The sequence below is a fragment of the Gymnodraco acuticeps genome, unplaced genomic scaffold (genome assembly GCF_902827175.1).
Source record: "Gymnodraco acuticeps unplaced genomic scaffold, fGymAcu1.1, whole genome shotgun sequence".
NCBI classification, from domain to species: Eukaryota; Metazoa; Chordata; class Actinopteri; order Perciformes; family Bathydraconidae; genus Gymnodraco; species Gymnodraco acuticeps.
In genome coordinates, this window is record NW_022991840.1 from 567,173 (window position 1) to 588,158 (window position 20,986).

The 20,986-nt window shown below is 39.1% G+C and overlaps 2 protein-coding genes across 2 annotated transcripts; both read left to right on the top strand.

Moving 5' to 3' along the window:
• The first annotated feature begins 13,072 nt into the window (after positions 1-13,072).
• Positions 13,073-15,684, top strand: LOC117535393 (protein phosphatase 1 regulatory subunit 27). The gene is made up of 3 exons (XM_034199839.1): positions 13,073-13,798; positions 13,959-14,109; positions 14,889-15,684. Exons 1-3 carry the CDS (start codon positions 13,375-13,377, stop codon positions 15,007-15,009), a joined length of 696 nt encoding a protein of 231 aa, XP_034055730.1. The 5' UTR covers positions 13,073-13,374; the 3' UTR covers positions 15,010-15,684.
• Positions 15,685-16,310: 626 nt separating this feature from the next.
• On the top strand, positions 16,311-20,531 carry mcrip1 (MAPK regulated corepressor interacting protein 1). Its single transcript, XM_034199840.1, is given in 7 exon segments — positions 16,311-16,429; positions 17,450-17,541; positions 17,753-17,850; positions 17,853-17,870; positions 19,025-19,129; positions 19,760-19,779; positions 19,781-20,531. Coding segments are annotated over 6 exon segments (294 nt in total). The 5' UTR covers positions 16,311-16,429; positions 17,450-17,533; the 3' UTR covers positions 19,826-20,531.
• Positions 20,532-20,986: the final 455 nt, after the last annotated feature.

Here is a 20,986-nt window from a genome sequence, read left to right on the forward strand (position 1 = left end):
TCCAAAAATCTAATTAAATTAAATGTTTTAAAGCAATGAAAAATGCCAAGGGGGTGAATACTTTTGCAAGGCACTGTATCTGTGTGTCTATCATAGTTGGTAAAGGTAGAGCTCATTTTAATGACTTTATATAGTTATATTTTATGTATAATTAAATGTAAATATGTATTTATAAGTTGGAGAAGGGTTATAAAGAAGCAAACATTGAAAAGTCTCTGTAAAAGTACCTTCAAATGTTGCTCAAGTACAGTTCTTGAATGAATGTACTTCACTACATTTGACCACTGGGTATATTTGCTGGTGTGTGCTTGATGCCAGTCGACATAACAGATTGATGGTTCCTCCTCCACCTCTGAGCTTTGTTCACCGCTGCAGTCGTGCTTCATGAATGTGTGATACAATATTCTCAGGATTTTCCACTTTCCCTCAGGCCCCCGAAAGCTCTCACATGCAGAGAGAAAGGTTTGCTTCTCTGCCAGGCATCTATGAATGAATACTGTTTCAGCCCTGAGGTGCCAAAATGAAAACTCAACCCTGCTCTGAGGGTAGGACCACATCGTACACGACTCATGGCTTATTAATCATGTTACTTAACCGGGAGTCCGGCCTTGACAGGAGGGAACAGTGTATTCTGAACCCCAGAGACCAGGCAGGTACTGAGAGTGTTACATGAACACCAGCTGAGCAATTCAAACACAAATAGGCTGCTGGAGTGTGATTTCACAGTGGGCAGAGAAAAACAGCCTGATCTTGTTTTGGTTTTTATTTGTTGTGCCTTTGACCAAAAGACGAAACTACAACTTATTTAACATCAGTTTAAAGGGGGCCTATCATTATTTTTAGGGTTTTCCCTTTCCTTTAGTATGTTATATAGGTTTGTTGCGCACGTAAATGGTTTTCAAAGGCTCAAATTCGTGCCAGAGGGAAATTCTCTACACTCCCCCCTTGCCTGAAACCATGGATGTAATAAGAGAACTGGATACAGCGTCACTAAACAAACAGCGACGCTGTATCCTAAACAACTCTCATAAGCAACAAGGTGGCACAAAAAGTCGAAATTGCCTGACGCTCTCAAGAGCAAAACATCACAAATTACCCGTCATGCTAGCCTATCGAGAACAGAAGTACCCGTACATGGTCTCATAGAAAGAAAAATAACTCTAAGACCCTAAGGCAGGGGTGTCAAACTCAATTTCATCACAGGCCACATTAGAATTATGGTTGAACTCAAAGGGCCGGTGGTAACTTTAAGACTATATAAAAATACATAGATAAATATATATATTATATAAAATAATGTATTATTTTGCAATATTTCCTCTGCATTGGATTATTATCGGATATGGTAATAACTTCATAATTAACTACGCCTGAAAGCATAAGTCTAGTAATTGCAAGTCTCTTCTGTGCCATCTCACAAAATGAGATGCATTGTGGGACATGTAGTTTATGGTGCTCCTCTAAAGCGGCACGTGACCTTATAATAAACGTATTATATTCTTTGCAAGCTCTTGTGGGCCACATCAAATGAAGTGGCGGGCCGGATTTGGCCCCCGGGCCTTGACTTTGACACCCTTGCCCTAAGGATTCAAATAAGGGCTATAAAAGTGTTCATACTGGGTATTCTTTTTTGCTGTAAAAATGATTACCCGCTGATTTACAGATGTCTCTTTTGTGGTTGTATTACCACCGTTTGGCCACTACGAAATGTTTGTTTTCTTCCATAACATAGTGACATCACTATGTAACACTCACGCTTCCATTGGCTAACACTCAGACCCATTGTAGGTGAAATGCCAAGGGGCGGGACATCTCTAAGCGGTTTGACCAATTGACCGATCAGACAGAGGGTGAAAAGAGGTGCTGCAGCACAGGCAGTGTGAGACAAAAAATAACCTTTTTGAACATTAATGCCTGGAAACATGTAGGGGCACAAAATACAAATATGAACTGAAATGAGCATAGTATGCCTTTTTTAATCAGTGTGTTTGCTACAGCTAAAAGACTATGTGTGAGATGTGCTGGGGGAGAAGTGCTTTGAGGGCATTCTGGTTGAGAAATCGTACCCTTTGCCCAAGGATGGTGCTGTTCTTCCTTCAGATCATAACTGTGTCAGTCAAGGAAAAAATGGAGGATTTACTACTGTTCCCAGAGCCACGCTGAGGTCATGTACCCTGACGGACCTTTAGGGCTCCTGTTACAAGTACACCCACCCCCAGAGTAGTACTGTCACATGATCAGTGCCCATGCCACAACTGTGAGCTCAATATTTTCTATTGAATGTGATTCTTTTCAAATACGTTGGTGCTTACTCATTGGTTTTTGAAGCCAATTTTGTCTTACTTTGTTAACTTTCATATGTTTTATATTAAATGAAAAATAAAAACAAGCTTAAACATTTCTTGGTGAAAAAGGTTTTTCTCTGTAATTGATTATTATTACACTGACTTTTTATATTCAAGGGTTAAAAGTATATCTGTGCTATTCTTATGAGGAACCTCTAAGTATAATCTGTTGCACTGACACAGTCAATTCCAAACTGGTTGAAACCATCCATCATTCAGGCACATGGGACAGCACCTGGCTAATGCAATATGAGAAGACTTTTTTTAAACCAACTTTCAAATGTTCACAAAATAGCTTGTGAGGTGCCCAGATGGGGTAATTGTCTACTTTCCCCCCCTCTGAGCCTACTGTTGTGTGGCAGCAAAATGGCATGAAATCTCAGTTATAGTTGCATTTTTTAGATGTATTGTGTCTTGCTCATTAAAAAATATATTTGTAAGGCCCTCAAAAGACCAGGGAGGTCCAAAGAAACAGTTTATATCTTAACGTGCATGTCCAGCTCTGCTCATGGTACCAGTGGTGTGGTAACTGGTTAAAGTGTGTTGGTTTTGTACATACTGTAAGAGTGATAGATGTGTTTTACAGGCCCAGTAGAGTCCTCGCTGTTTATTAAGGCACGTACTTTACGCGGTTTGTGTCCCCTTCACGAAACCCGATCCAGCTCCTCCCATATCTGGAGCACAACTCCTCCACTGCTATTGGCTCCTGTGCTAAAATTAGCATATTGAACCCAGTGAAATGCATTCTGGGAATATCCTCGCTTTGACTTGGCCTTATGGGGCCAGTGCTGTTTGTGGCCTTCAGATGCAGCAATGAGGTCATCGTCTAGACTCGCTCCTGCAGATGAGCATGAGGGATCTTCTCAGCCACCCTCAGTTATCCTAAATGTATCTTGGATTTCACTTCAATCCGTTACAGGACAGTTTGTAAAGGCAGAACATAGATTTGGAGCTAAGTCATTGGAATGAAATCACTGTTACAAATAACCAGTAACGTAATTTGTTCAAAATATAAATACCTAAAACAATGACCTCATCTTGCAGAATGGTCCATACCAGAATCACATGGTGATGCATCAATATTGTATATTTTTAATGTTGCAGGTGGTAAAGCGGGGCTATCTACTTGCAACAAATCATCATTTATCAGCTCAAGTATATTTCTTATTAAGTTTCAAGGCAGAAAAAGAACAAATGTCAAGGACTAATTAGTTGAGAAATGTTCAATTGATGTTTTAGTACAGGCATCTGTATTTTCCATACAAGTTTTAGGGGTATGTGCTGGGACAAAGAGAATGAGTGCCTGCAGATTGTGCACTGATATTATTTGGGAAAGGTAATTATTTATGCAAGTAATATAACACAGGTGTTAGAATAATCCTGCATCTGTCACAGCAGTTCCCTGGTGGAAGTAAAGATCAAGTGAGTAAAGCTTAAGCTATCATATTTAACAGTATGCTTTTGACTCTTGTCATTGACAAGCATGTCACTGAGCTGAATGCCATTGTGTGAAAGTGTGATACCCCATTGTCCTTCATGTGCTGCGTAAAGGTTAGATTGTAAGTAAGTCCACCTGCTCCATGTCCTCCGTCTTTAATTGCTTAAGCTCGCACAGATCCGGGACATTAATTAATCGCAACCTTGTACAACCTGCTCTCAGCACACACACCGGGGCAGGGAAGGTTCACGTCCTCTCCTTCATGGCCGAAACACACGGCCTCATTGTGCAATCAACACATTAGGCCCACGTATGCACAACTTTTAACCTCTGAGCTCCTTTTCCATGGGTGTCGTCTCCGGCTGAGGTAACCCTATCCTCACACAAACACTCAGCCAGCCTTGGTGCAACTCCCTCTCCCCTCAGTGCTAAGTCCGAGCCCCGCTGCTCTCGCTGAGTCCTGGACAGCTGCTGCGCCTGTTTACGGCCTTCACCTCTCTGCCGGGCAGCGGCCCTCAGGCATGGTCATATCAGCACAAGTGCCTCTCAATGGGGAATCTTTCCCCCCCCCCCTGGTCCGATGGATGGACTGCAAATAACTATTAGAAACAGTCTATAAATGATTGTAACCTTCTCCCGAGACGGTTTATTCAAAGCTATACTGGAAGCCTTTTGATTCTGGGTCACTGGGAAATATTAGACTGTAATGTGTTTATGAGGAGATATGTGCGGTCTAGCAGTGCATGGGTTCAAAAGCTCTGACCTTTGTTATGCCAACATTTAGACACGGCCTGATCAATTATACTCCTCTTGGAACAAAAAGCGCATTTACACTCCCAGTGTGAAGCCTGCAGAGTTCACTCAGACACACCTGCTATTACTGTAAATGATTTAGAAATATGTAACTACAGTTCATACGACCTGAAAACCAGATTAATTTTTCATTATTCTGCAGAACACAATACACATCTGATGTTTAAGGTCACTACAGCCTTATGTGATTATAAGTCCATGGGATCAGAAATACGTCTGTAAAATGTATCTCAGGTATAAAATAACTGACTTTAAGCTCTAATGGAACTCTTAAGGCTTAACACTTACACTAAATCTAAATCTGGGGGTAATGCAAAATGTGTCCAAAGATGCCTAAAATTTTTATAGAATTGTGTTAAAAAGACATATCAATTCAGTTTGAGATATGGTGGTCTGTTTAGATCCTTGTTAGCTTTTGCATCCAGCAGCTTTTCTTCCAAGGGTTCACACAAGTTACATAGTGACTCTAATGGAAACTTCTGGAGCACAGAGTTGAAACACAATGAGACACGTGAGAGCTGGAACTTGATGGCTAACACTGAAGATTTATTTGAAGTTACAGCCGGATAATTGACATTTACTGCCGCCTAACCAATTCTGAAGATTTTGCACCCAGTTTAATGTATTTAGCTGGTTCTGAGAGAATAATCAACATTCTGCATAACAAAATAAAACGAGCAAAACCAAAACACCTCTATCAGGTGACGCCAACAGACAGGGATAAGGAAACAAAAAACTGAGAGTACAGCAGTCGCAGGCCTGTGCTCAGTGAGGTCAGTACTGATAAACTATGTCAAAGTTATGGGCCTATAAAATATTTCCTCAACAGTGACAATCCAAAAAAAAAACCTTCACCATTCTGATCCAAATATTATTTGCTACATTTAAATAACACTAAGACAAATGAAGTAGACCGGCTTCAACAGAATCGTTTATGATCCATCAGATGAATATCATTTTTCAACAAGGAAAGACCATGAAACAGTTACACTTTAAGGAATACTTTTTAACAAAGTTTCTCAAAGTATTGTTTTGTATTCTGGCTGGGAGTCAATGCCATTCCAGCATTGCTCTCTACAGCACTGGTGTTGTTAAAAACCTAAAGGTAATGAATATGGAAACTATGCGCTCATGACTGGAGGGTGCAGCAACTTAAGAGTCCAGAGTTATGGAAACCACGAGGGCCACGCCGTGTATTTTAGGAGCAGATGGCAGTTGGGCTCTTTTTAAACAGCAAATGGCTCAATTTACTCTTGGAAGGCTCGCCCATACTGCCTTGGCTGTTTGTGGGGACTCAACCTTTTGTAAATTCATGCACACTAATCTTGTATTCCACATGCAAGGAATGACCCAGCTGCTGTTTCATTGAAAGCAAACGTGACAGAAGTTATTTATATGTATATACTTTTCGCAAATCTGGAAGATCTGGAAGTTAGCACTGGTTCCTTCGGGGGGGGGGAAACAATGGGATTTTTCCATTGAATTTTGGATGGTTGCACAAAATAAACTCTGGCACAGATTTATTTTCTGATATTTACATACTCTTTTTCTGCACAGGTAAAAAGCTTGGCAATAACCGCTAAGGTAATGCCAGACTGGTCCTTGCTGTGATGACGTTTTTTAGTCTCATTTAAGAAATGTAAAAGCTAGACAAGTGGGGTATCTACTTATGTATTTATTCATAGTAAAAATCTTAAAAATCTCTAAAGCTTGTGTTAACCTCAGACCTAATTTTAAGCATCTAACTAAAAGCCTATTTTAAAAAAATGTGACTTTGAGAGGAGGATCCAGAAGTGCAAAATGCTGACTCATTCCCAGGTTCTAATACAACTCTGTATTGGTCATAGACAGAAAGGGAAGGCCATTTGGGATGTGATGCACTCCCAACTCTTCTCCTTTAATATAATTACAGCCAATAACTATTTTAGGTTAAATGTTGAAACTAAATAACAGGGTTTCAATTTCATCAGACTGGAACCAGCTTCAGCTGCAGGTCACTCTTTATCGCCAGTCTGGATTTAGATGCTCACTCATTTCCTCATGGCACTGCTCATGCCGTAATCATATTTTTTTTAAATCCCAAATGAGTATCTCTCCCTGGGCATTGATGGTCCAGACGATCAATACTCTGTTTACCACACAGTGATCCAGCTGTGTTCACACACTGCCCGGTAAGACACGTACCGCGGCTAATGTTGTCAGCCATGGGACTGCGTGTGCCAGGGACAGCGGGGTGGTTTCTGAGAAAAGATGATGGGCGGTGTTTTTGATAAAAATAACCTTCGAGCAACCTGGCATGAGGTTTGCATTTTCTGTCCACCATGCGCCTTACTTCTATTTAAAATGCTTGCTTAGTGTCCCCACAAAGCTGGGAAAATACATTAAAATGTATGCATACAAATGGATTAATCAACTTGGGTTACGCTGACCTTTTTAGTGTTTATGAGGACTGCAGCCTGCATTCATGACATGCTACACACAGACAGGATGCTTCACGGCTCTTATTTTTAGGCGATGGAGTCACCAACCTGCCTCCTACCTGCATCCCGTGAGACGGTTGGGTGTTGAGGAATGCATAGCTGGCTTTTTTGTAGCATGTATAGCCCAGTGACAAGTCTCTGTGACAGGTCATTATTAAAGTTGTCATTCATTTATCTTCGGCTACATGTGTCCTGAACTGTGTGTCCCTGAATACCTGGCCCTATGGGGCTGTGTTACCGTCGTAAGTGAAGCACCAATTTACAGCTTGATTGTGTTGATAATAAGTTGAACGTGTCAGCATTTGAGTTCATAGTTGTCTTTGAACCTAAAGGATTCAACCAAGCAAAGCACTTTCTGTGAATCATAGTCATGGGTTGAGCCATTTTGCATGAAGTCTATGCAGGGGCGGTTCTAGGGGGGCCAGGGGGCCAGTGCCCCCCTAACACTGACTTCTGACCCCCCTGTGGCCCCCCTAAAAATGAAAAGTGAAAAAAATGATTTATTGAATGACGGAATAGGCGGAACTAACGTTATTCGTCATTCTAGTCGGACCCATTAGAGCGGTACACTCAGGACCCATTAGAGCGGTGCACTCACTTTCACTGTCCGGCTGAAGCGCGCGAAAAACAAACACTTTTCATCTCGGATCATCAGAGGCTGTTGCATCCAAGAAAGACTGATTGAAACCTACGTTTCGAGAGACTACCACGATAATTGAAGGTGAGTTAAACTATTGTATCCGTGTAATTGTAGATGTAAGTAGAGATGTAACTGTTCATTGCCTTTATTTTTATATAAATATGATATGGTGTTAGTGCAAAAATTGTACTATAACTTAAGCTGAAGCTAACAGTAATAACTATAAGATATATCTGAAATAAATAAGTGTACTGAAACAAATACCAATAACTGTATTGCATTGTTTTCTTATGCGCAATTACTTCATACTGTCTAGTTCTCTTTTTCGTCCTGCATTTATTGTGCCCCCCTCAGAAAACAACTGGTCCCCCAGTGGCCCCCCCAGTCAAATTGGTCTAGAACCGCCACTGAGTCTATGCTCACAAGTTACTCATTAGGTGTCGATTCCTTATGAATAGTAAAAAAAAAAAACATGGGTGGCTGCATCACTCCAAAAATATTTTCTTAAACTATTTTTATATACTTGCTAGACACATTTAGCTGACCTCTTTCACATGGCTGCAGAGACCTATGCTATATGTGACATAAGAACTGACTGCTGTCACATATTTCTGCATCAAGCATGTGAGAGAATAACAGAAAGGAAACTTGATATAGCATGGTGTGAAAAAATGCAACAAAGCAGCAACACAATTAAGAAGGTTTATTATTAACCAAAGTATTTCGGTCAAATACCGGCCTATTTTTTACACTTACCACACACTTTTTAAAACTATTCCTATATTGGTTTTTGAGTAAATGTGTTATTGGTAGGCCACAGGCTAGAAATTACCAAATCACATACTCGTTAAAATTGGTTAAACTGTAACAAAAAGATCTGATTGACAAACGTTGATCCAAAACATCAAGAATCTAGCGCAATGCTACATAATTAAAATAATATCAGGGCCAGAATCACAGATCTTGAGAGTGAAACTTTTTGTTATGAATAGTGGCTACGGGGCGAGTCATGTTTAATCATTTATGAAGTGAATGCATTATAGATAATCTGCCTGTGAATATGCATGTGAATAAAAACCCTCCTATCAGCAGCTAAACTTGCACTGCAGAGACACAAAGACAGGACAATGGTTTTTAATCACTTTTTTGGGGGGGGGGGGGCATCCAGGCGGTATTTTTAGGTCTGACTTTTTCGAGGTATTATCGCCACAGACACAGTTTGTTATAATGCAAATGCAATGTTAGTTTTTTTATCAAGGGCTATAGGCCTGATCACTGTTGTTTACCTCATTTGGCAATAGACTCAACCGACATTGACTTAAAATAACAATCTTCAAGGTTATTACTTTACTCTTCATGTTAGAGCAGAGCACAAAGATAAATATTTAGTATTTATTTTTTTGAAATATTTATTGTTAATCTTTCATTATTAGTTTTAGTCTTAATTGTTTTTGCTAAAATACTGGAAAAACATGTTCACATGACGCACATCTGTTTGAAGCAGGCGATTCAAGCAAATTATATTCAGGCAAGTTTAGGTTTTGCAGAGCTATTTATATTTTATTCATGTGTTAACCACATCTGTGCATATAAAGCAGCTTTTTAAGCAGCAGCAAAGAGACAACGAGAGCACCAAGATTAGTGTTTATGTAAGATGAGATCCATTATCACACATTTCAATTATGTTTTTTTTATACTTACACCAGTATTGATACAAAAAGCTTGGCACACACAGGGCTGCAGCAATAACGACACTGAGGTCATGTCCTCTGCATTTTTCACTTTATTTTTAGGGAATGTGGGTTTTTAATAAGCATGTGGGGAGTTTACGTTCTGCCATTAAAAATTAACAGCTGGTGGTTATTTTACAAGCTGATTCATGCTCTTTTTGGTGTCAAAATACGTAATTTTAGGCAAACAGAAATAGCAGAGGATTTTAAGTCCTTGCTGTTTGAAGAGAACTGTGTAACACAATTGAAATACATTGGTAAATTGATAACCTGATTAAATGTGATATACATTTTATAAACTGAGAAATACACACTTGGACTTGTTTGTATACGGTCTAACCCTCTTGCCACACTCGCTACAGCCCTGAACAGCCAATAGATGGGAAGGGGATTGTTGCCTCCCTGAGCTTGACACCACAGACACACGGTCCTTTTAAAGCATTACATGCAGCTTATATTCTATATTGTTTATTTGTATTTAGTGACCCCCTTAAAACGTGCATGGATATGCCTCTAGTTTACCAAGGGTCCAAAACATAGAAAGACGATACCGATAAACAATTAAATAAAGATATACAAATAATTGGCAAGCTAAACAGATACAATAATGAAATGAAATCCTAACAGACTTATGAATAAATTAAACATTAAAACAGAGAGAAAGACACTTAAAATATGTGAAATAAGCTTCATTAAACTATCAAATAACTCAAATTAACAAATTAATTATACACATGTTAATACTCGCCTGTCTCTTTTATTTGGTAAGATATGTCTTTGTTTGCTTTAAAAGGTTATGTTGGTATTGATGTATATCTTTGTGCAGATATACAGCTGACATGGGACCATATTGACCAACCAAAGGTCACATTGAAGGAGCTGTTGACACCACGCAGACATGTGACTTTCTCCGTTTACTGTCAAAGATTGTTGTTGCTAACATTGTCTTTGGCCAAGTTCCATACACCTGAGTGTTTTCAACTCTGACTTCTTGGTAATTTGACAGATCATAACAGCCTGGAACTATGTATAGCAAGAAGTTGTAACCCGTGAGACCCCGCTCTGGCATTTGCCCAAGAGCAGGCCTAACAGCGGGTCGATACAAACAAACATTTTCCACATGCTGAGGTTCTCGTTGCTTCTGGTGAGGAGTCTCCGTGGAGAGACATGAAGGGAGCACCACCAGGGCTCAGGGACGCCCCTGCACCCCCACAATACCATATAAGAGACTTTGACACCTCATAGCTGCTTCTAAAAGTCTCTTCCTCGAGCTGTGAACATTCAAATACCCACTTCAATTTGTCTAGACATTAGCTGTAAGCCTCAGTCCCCTGCACCCCCTGTTTAGAGACCAGTAATGTGTGGAGGTGATGAATAATTAATTTGTGTTGATATTTAGAGACGGGATCCACTCTTGCCATAGGAGAAATCAACTGATAAACTCCAGCTGGGATAGTCTGAGTCACATGACCTGAAAATATGCTACAAAACTGTCTTAACGGGCATGTGCAGTTAATAACTTGTGTTCTCAACTTAAAAACAAAGTTTTTTTCAGGTTTGTATGGCATACAATTGCTGTACAGCAGCGTTGTTAAAGAGGCACTATTGTGCTTTCTGGGTTGTCCCTTTCCTGTAGTGTGTTATATAAAAAAGCTGGAGAAATCATCTGTGGGTGTTTGCACCTGCTATATCTGACATGTATGTATATGGATTTCAATGACTACTTTTTTTACGATGTTGTATTTTAGTGTTGCCTCTGTGTTTAGTGTCCTGTCTGTCTGTAACTTTGTGTGGTAGTGTTACCACTGACAGGTCTCTCTTGAAAATGAGACCTTGTGTCTCAATGAGATTTTACACCTGTATAAATAAAGGCTACATAAAAAATATATATAAGTTTTTGTGCATGTAAATGGTCTGCTAAGTCTAAAATCCCAAAGATCCATCCAGAGGGAGTTTCTCTGCAGTGGGCTCTGGTTTCAGACCGGGTGAAAAGAGGTAGGCATTATAGGAGGCAATATGAGAACAATAAACCACTTCTTGAACATTAAAGCATGGAAAATGAGCATAATGGGGCAACTGTAAAAATATGAAAATGTATTGAATCGAAATACCTGAACACTCATGACATTGAAGTTAAAGGTTATAATGTTGTACAACTCTTTAAGAGGGAGTACTTGTGTAAAGTAAGCAAAGAGGATGTGTCTAAAGACAGAGAATGTACTCCCTTTCCGACACAGTTAACATGAACAAGATGATGTGGCGGCGCAGGACATTAAGACCATCAATTCTTACTTGCCATCTTTATGAATCCTTCAGCAGGAAACACACTCTTAGCCGAAAGAGAGAAGAGCTTGGAACAGAACTTTTCGAAAAAAATAAATACATCGACCATAAGGCTTACAATATAAACTTTCCAACTACTGATCAAATCAACATTAAGGCCTTCTACAAATATGGGTGAACAGATGCTTTAACAATGCGAATTACAATGGAATACAAACCAAACAGTTCAACAGGGGAGATCAAGTTCTGGAGCACAGTCATATTTTAAGTGGTTGGAGCTCTGGTGAGAAACCAAAACCTTGGATTGGCAGCTACGCTATTTCCTCTGTAACATTGGCAGCATCTGTGAAATGCCCACGTCTTCTTCCAAAGGTTTAGTGAACCAGTTATAACCAGCTGTTCCCATCATGGAAGTCTGTGTGGGGGCAGCTGCACACAGTTTTACAGCACCATTCACACATACAATTTGAGTAATAAAATGTACCAAATGTAATGAAAGTGGAGATTATAGCATTCTGTTTATAATAAATTAACAATTTTGCAGTATAAGCGTCAGACCCATTTAGGAAAGTGAAAGTTTAGTGTTGTAAATAACTATGTTTCTTGCAACCATGTGACTTTTCAGCAGCATTTAAAAGGAGAGGTTACATTTAGGGCCTGAGTTTGGCATGACTACACTCCCACACATGACCTCCTCAGTGGGTGAGTTGTATTGGTGTATCTGGTTATGATGTAAAGGGCAAGCACGAAGTCTCACATGACGAACCTACGGGTCAATGGGACACATGAGGAGAACCGTTTAGAAACACTACCTAATGATCTTTATTTTGTAAGTAGGTGTACGAATGTATATGTTTTCTAATCAATCCTGAATGTCTCGGGGCTAACTGAGGTTATATTGCACCATCAACTATGCAGTAAGCAGATCAACAACATGGCAACATGTGATCATGTGCTGTTGTTTATTTGTACTGTAATACCTCTGTCATTAATAGAAGCAAAAACAACGTGATTCACAGAAAATTGGTGCATAACAATATCTAATAACCCAAAATAAAGAAGCCTGCTGTGCATGTGAGGAATAGTTTTCCTTTACTGTAGAAGTTCAGCTCTGATATCAATCAATGTTTTTGGGATGTTTTTGTGGGAAGTTCTCAAGCAGGGAACATTTGGGTTGTCAACATTTTTTATGAGGGGTGGGAGCGCAGTGTCAGAGGGAGGAGCCGGACAAGGGCCACTCATTTGTAAGCTGAAGTCACTGGATATTAGGTCCTAAAATAGCCCTACAGAGGGTATATAGGGACCCTCTCCCACGTTCCCCATCAGACAAAGGTTCTGTGCAAGAGCAAACACACTGTGCAAAACATATTCGTATACAGATGGGAGAAATTCACAGAGGGCAAGAAAACGAGGACCAAACGAGTTAAAAGATTGGATCATAGTGAAGCAAAGGATTTGTGAAGCGTGTATTCTGCAGCAGGAGATACTCCAGCTGGGAACTAAAGGGATAACAGATACAAGTGAGGAAAGGACAAAAAGGACACAGAGCGAAAGGATTTTAATTGGATTGGTACGTTCTCTTTGGATATCTCACTTTCCTCTTCCTGGGCCGACAGCAAAGGGGGAGGCCGCAACCATCGCAGGGATGAAGTACAACTACCATGTACCGTCGTACACACGGACGTCACAGTACACACCGTCATACACACCTACCTATCACACTCCACACATTACACATCAACTACACCCAACTACACATCAGGCATATACCTCAACAGCAAAGTACACCCCAACACAGTACAGCAGCACCAATACACCCCATCACTATACACGTCCACTTACAAGTCGGCAGCGACGTACACCCCTCCGACAGCAAAGGGGCACGGTACAGTTCAACACAGCGCACACAAGCACAGGAAAAACCTGTGATACCGTCGCACCTGCAAAGAAAACTGTACACTTCCCCAATGACATCATCTTCCAGGATATTGTAAGGCGAGGAGATATGGAGCAAATTGGGCGGTTCATGAGAGCCAGGAAGGTCCGTGTGGATACAATCTTTCACTCCGGTAAGTCTCCACAACTTTTAATTTGTATCACATTTTCACACAATTTGGAACTTTGATTTGAGAATTAATGCCAGCCAATCAGGATCGAGGTTTTTAATCTGTTAAGATGTTAATAACTGACTTGAACTGCTGCACAGGACTGACTTAGCTCGTTGTACAGGTATGGCAGCAATTCACGAAGCCGTGCTAACTGGAAGCCTGGAGGTGGTGAAGCTGTTGGTGAAATATGGCGCCGATGTTCATCAGAGAGACGAAGACGGCTGGACGCCACTTCACATGGCCTGCAGTGACGGCTACCCGGAAATTGCCAGGTGACCTTTTAACCTTTGAGTCTTGACCGATCATGCTCTCCTTTTTTCAGCACACTGATAATAGCACAGAATAGAAATATAAAACGTCATCATCTGCAGCTGATTTCTCAAATATAGGGATGGTTCATGATTTTTCAATTGTCAGTAAATAGTAGAAAATGAGTTACAGTAGCTTATGCAACTATTGTCTTGTGCGCTAGTCAGAGTGTGAGCAAAGCAAAGGGAAGTTTGATTATTGAATACGAATACAAAACGTATGTCTTTAATTTGAATATTGAACAGATACCACAGGGAAATATTGCACATTGTCTATGAAATACTCATACATTAAATATAAGATATTAAATATAAGATATTGACATATAAGATGAGGTCACCTGGTTGCAATGACCTTTCTGTTTTTATAAATATTAAGCTACTAGTTTCACTCTGAACATTGTCAATAATAACACACAAATGAATTGGTGACATCATTCTTAACAATCCACATAACCCAGGAAGTGGAGAAGCATTCAATAGGGAGAATTAAATGTCAAATATAAGGGAGATGTTTTGTTTTGTATTATATTCAAAACGAGTAAATTATGTAACTGATCTTCAATACATATAGCTTCACTTATAAGTGAACACTGAAACTGAAAGTTGACAGTCAAGACAGTGAAACACTGAAAAATCACACACATTGAGGAACATTGTTGCAGTATAGTATAATAAACTATTGCATGTTTTTATATAAATATATCTGAATTTAACAACGAGCTGCTTCATTCTCCCCTCAGATATCTGCTATCGACGGGAGCCAGCACAGTGGCGGAGAACGAAAACGGAGAGAAGCCAGCGGACCTCATCGACCCAGACTGCAAAGAGCTCGTCAAACTGTTTGAGACGGGCTGTGTGTGATTTGGTACAAAATCATGGACCCAAGAGAGAGCTTGAAAACCAAGTGCAATACCAAACAGACTGACAACAGGGTGGAAGAACATAGCCAGAGTTTCTGATCCTGAAAAGAAAGACAGTGATCCCGCTTTGTTTTTGTTTGTAATTGCAGCCTTAAAGCAATAATTGATTGGGCTGCATTTGTATTTATGCTGGTTTATTTTTTATATTTGTTTTGGGTGTATTTGTTATAATGCCAGTGCTGCAAATGTTAATCTGCAATAATTTGCCTTTTTTCATTTCAGCTCAAGCATATATAATATTCTTTCTTGAATTACATTAATCAGTTTTAGTATTCTATCAATTGTGTACGTGTTACTCTTTAAGTAGCTGGTTGCACTCCAAAGACTGTATGTTTCCAAACTATTCTTTTATTGCATATTGACTTGAAAACACAGAAGATGGGCAGATGGAGTTATGTATCCTCACTGCTGGGCAGAGAGAGGATCAGCTAATTGATAATTGATACTTGATGGTCATGAATAAATAAATAAATACACATCAAGTTATGCTGTATAAGCACTTTACTGCTGCAGTATTTTTCCTGATGCATTGTTATTGTTTTCTGTAGTAGACATATGAATGTCAGCAATGAAAGTCTTATTATTTTTGTACATTTTCATAAATAAAGAAATCTTTTATAAATTGGACTGTTGTATCGTTTATGAGAGCACACACACCAGGATTGCAACCACCATGTATTTGTTCAGCCCTCCTATGTGTGTGTGAAACATTGTTTAGTCACATAATTCCTAAAAACAATAGCAACAAGAACATCATACAATTCAAAACACTTTAAAAACCCATTCCTATCATATTTATTTCCTCATACGGAAGAGAATAAGGGGCCACCACTGGATTTTTTTGACCAAAAGTTTAAAAAATAAATGTGAGTTCTGAGATTAAAGTCAGAACTCAACATCATTTTTATTTTGTTCACATCCCAAATGTTTTTTCTCATGAGGACCTAATCCTATTCGTATCTCACAATCTATACCTATCCTTAAAACATTTCACAAAATCAACAGAGGCAATAAAAGCATTAAAAGTGTTACAGCTGTTGCCTAAACACTTATATAATAACACATTAATATCATGATATTCCTGGCATCCTGAAATTAATGTAGTAGTTGATTTTTTTTTAAAGAAAAATGCCTAGTGTGCACAAGCCTTTTTCGAAGAAATACCTCAACCGAAAGAGAGGGACTGTCAAACATTAATTGTATATTATGTATTACTTTATTGTAATTGTGAGAACGCTTTCACTTCCGTGTTCATTGGTCTTTCCCGGAAATGATTGGTTGGCATTGGCAACGTTTTAGCCAGGTCTAACGGCGTACACACTCTCTGAATAAAGAAAACGAAAGGAAGGGTTATAAAAAAGGTTTGTTGAACATATTAACAGTGTGTCATTTAATCTACATATTGGGGGTTGTTATATCTACGCAACGTGTTTTTCTCATACATATTTCGGTACAGGAAAATATTAGCTGATCGAAGCTAACGTTACGACAAGACAATGTAAATTGTCCGGCTAGCTAGCTAACTAGCTTGCTAATGTGAGCCGACAGTATTGTGTCAGCAATTCTACAGTAAGCTGTTAAGGACAAAGCTATAAGGGAACACGAATCCCAATTATTATAACCGACGTAAAACATTCTTGCTCACAATAATTGGAGCAGTGGTTCATGTGTTGGGTTTGGCTTTGTATCCTGATGCTAACACAAAATAAGTGAAAACGTAAACAAAAGGCCGCTTGCTTTGCTCACGTCCATATGTGTTCATTTACAGACACACAGCAAACCATGTCTATATAACATGAGTTCACGTTAAAACTTTGACACAATTCACATGGTTACTAATATTACTTATCATATCTCTTTAGATTATATGTATTGGTTGTGACTAGTAGGTAGCTTGAAGATGCATCTGTTGACTAACCAGCAGTGTCACTAATGTACTGTTAATAATACTTTTGAGGTGTTTATTTAAATACAGACCTGTGTTTATACATTGTGGTAAATGATATGAATCCTTCACACAGACTTTTTAACGATACAACACAATTATAACACAATATACTTTCAGTAATAATCACGAGTCAGCTGTATAATCATGCAAACATATACTTTGTTGGGGGGTGTAAATGAAGGAGCCCCTGCTACATTCTGAGGAATCATGTTTCACGCTTTACGGCACAAATTGTAAAGATTTTTTTCTGTGTGAGTGGGAATAAAAATAAGGAGTTCAATCATACCTACATGGCCAAAATGCTGTGATATCATATATTCTGTTAACAAGTGTATAGACCGTAATCATGTCATCTTTGTTTCCTATGCAATAAAGCAGGTATTGTTATTGTCTGACCCTCATGTGGAGATGTAATACTTGACACTGTTTTTAGATCTCAGCTGCAGACTTCTGATCTTTTATTCTTCAAATCCACTCACCATAGAGGAGCGTGGAGCGAGTACAGACTGCAAACAGAATGACCAGGTGTGTTATAGTGCTCAGATACAAATAGACCAGTGTTGATAGTGGTCATTTAAATGTATTAAAATGTAAATGTGGGTATATTTTGTGCTTCAGATTTGAGATGCGGAAGTAAATTATACTGACGTTTAATTTAACAACACAGAGTTAAACAATTAAAGACTCATTTTGATTTATTAATGCTGATATTTTAATTTGTTGTATGTTTGTGAAGCTCATCTGCTCCCAGGATGGTGAATAGTTACAAGCGGACCTCGAGCCCCCGATCCCCTACTAACACTGGGGAGCTTTTCACCCCAGCACATGAGGAAAATTGCGCTTTATACATGATAGTAGTATGCATTCTTACATTACATTTACTTGTTAGACGCTTTTATCCAAAGCGACTTCAGTACTGTGGACAATCCCCACAGGAGGCAATTTGGGGCGAAGTGTCTTGCCCAGGGACACAACGACATGTTGACTGTATGCATTCTTACATTGACGTATAATAATTTATTTGAATAAGTAACTGAATATTAGATCTATCACAAACTAATAAGTAAAACTAATGCAATGTGTGAAGAGCTCAATAAAGGCCAGTTGAAACAATCTAACTATAAATGTGCGCTTAGATTCTGTGAATAGTGATGGTCAACTCAGGTTGCTACACACCCCTTATCATTTTGTTCATCTCACATGTAAACACTTTCATAAGAATTAGCAGGTAAACTGAAGTCCATAAGAACAATGTCAGCATTTTTCAAAAACAGGTTATGTGTCCAATGGAACGGTGCGGACACAATAAATACTAATGGCATTACAACACCGCTTTCCCTCATCAATGCAGGAGGCCACAACCCTAACCCCTCTCATCTCAACACTGATACTCCTTGATTCATGTGTTTTCAATTGTTTGCGATGCAGAAAGAGCCACACCTTTTTTATTGTGTGGATTTCAAGGTTCCCTGTGGAGTTTTCTCGTGTTTCTCTACCAAATCTCATTAACTGTTTTGATTGTGTCCACGCCAATTACATTTGGCAAGAAACAGTCCCATTGTATTATATCCTTGAAATCCATTGAAATTAAATGAGGATTAGTAGAATATTATAAAATGATGTTGTATGTGTGTGCACGCTTGCCTTACCAGACCTCATGCACATGCCCAAGATATAAAAAAGTGATGCACTCACAGGAAAGTACTTGGACAGGGTAGTGTTTATACCCAGAGACCATTCATTCAGATTACTTTTCAATTTCTGGTCACTTCAACAATCATTGTAAAGTAGAACTAGTGCCTAAATCAGCCAATTTTAATTTGCCCACTCTTAGCACTATATAAATAAAATGCATTATTATTATTAGAACTGACATTTAGAATTACATAATCTTTTATTCAGTCCAACATCTTATTAACCTTCAGTCTTTCTTATCATGTCATTACTTACAAGTCTGCAGGGTAGGATAACATTTCCTAAATGTATTGTTGACTCTACTCCTTCACAGCCTGGCAGTGTGTGCTCCGAGACATCAGATCAACACAAAATAGCGAACGTAATGACCGTGGACCACAGGAGTATGTGGAAAAGAACCCAAATCCTAACCTACATTGTAAGTAACTGTTAGAAAACATCTCAATAGGCAACCGGCTTGGGAATCAATAATCAGGTTACACTTTATTTCCTTGCAAGAATGGAACATTACATTACATTACATTTAGCTGACGCTTTTATCCAAGCGACTTACAATAAGTGCGTTCGTCCAACAAATACAACTTGAAGAAAAGTAGTTACATACAGACATATGTTCAACTAGTTTCCCCGAACAGCTTCTATCACTCACTTATATACTAGAGAGGGCATTTTACAGACACAAGGTTGAAGAATACTGGTTTAAAGCAGTTTTCTATGCTTGTGCAAGATAGCTCAGGCCCACGTCAGTGATGATCATGCTTGTCTCATGCTTATCTCCCCAGAGGCTAAACATTGTCACATAGTTATCACATGCCTGTAACAGCGTATCACGCTTATCTGCATTGAGGGTTAACATCTGTTCATATACATTGTCATATGCCTGGACCTCAGTTCACACGTGCACTTCTGTATCTTTGAATGAGCTCATTCAGTTATTTTCCCATCAGTAAACAGTGTAACTTAGTAGTGATGTGAAATGTATCTTATTAAAGGATAACATTACTCAGACACAGGTCAGTTAACAATTTGTTTCTGTCTGCTCTTGCAGCTTTCACGCCAGTGGACCTGAAGCGACCTTAAGAAACGTAACACACAGGACTCCAAGAAGTCCTAGTGTTTCCATGGCGGTCCAGTCACTTCTTTCCACCCATTTTCCTCGAGAACTTTTTCCTCCATCAGCCAGAAAGTCAGCCCTGTTGGCCAGTCTAGCACAGAATGCCAATCTCATCTCTCAACTCTGGACCACAGCAGCCCCCGTCTTTTTCTTTGGCCCACCTACACCTGACCACGAAGAAAAGGAAACCGGTTTCCAGGGAGCTCAAATTATTTCGCCTCTCGGTTCGTGTTTTTATTCAAGTGACAAAAATCTTGATATGTACATTCTTTATGTGAATGGGACTGATGCAAACTTTTATCAAAATCTGCTGACATCTGATGCTGAGGTGGCAAACTGTCAACATTCTCCACAGGACACAAATGACTGCAGTCTTAAATACAAAACCTTGTTTTCTTTAATACTGCTACTTATACGACTTTGGAGGAAAAATACGAAAGGGCTTGACTTCTTTCTTTTTTTTGGGTTCGTTTGGGAGATAGTTCAGTAAATTGTAGAAGTAGTCAAATGGTCACATTGGATATACCATTTGTGGGCAAGTTTGGAAGCCAAATGCAATGTAGAAGGCCAATGTTTTGTATTATAATGTCTTTCCTCCCCCAAATGGACTTTACTAAGTAGAGACCTCCCCAAGTATGCTGCCCTTGGTTGAACCCCCCTCCCCTAAGCCTTGAAACAAAATGTTGAATAAAGGACTTTTACAGTACTACTCCTGCTTGTGTTACATAAATATTTACAATGACAAAAGGAAACTAAGTAAACCTACCCTGAATCTTATACTGGGAGGAATATCATATGCCAGTAGATTGGGAGAATCAATTGTGCCAATCCTGGATATAGTGATGTTTACAAAGGCTGCCAACGATCACTTATTTTCTTGTTCAATCATTTAGTAATAGAAAATAGTAAACCATTTCTTAGAACCAAATATATTTTAGTTGTCTAAGTCATATAAGGCTAATAAAACCATAACATATTCAAGAGGCCGGGTCAGAATTTTTTGGGGCATTTTTATCTTTAAAAATGTATTTTTTATAATTGATGATCAAAGTGGTTGTAAATTGATTAACTGTCTATCAACTAATCAATTACTCGACAAAGAAGTTTGAGCTCTGATTTGAATCTGTAAAGAAAAACGAAATCTATCTCCAGTCATTCATG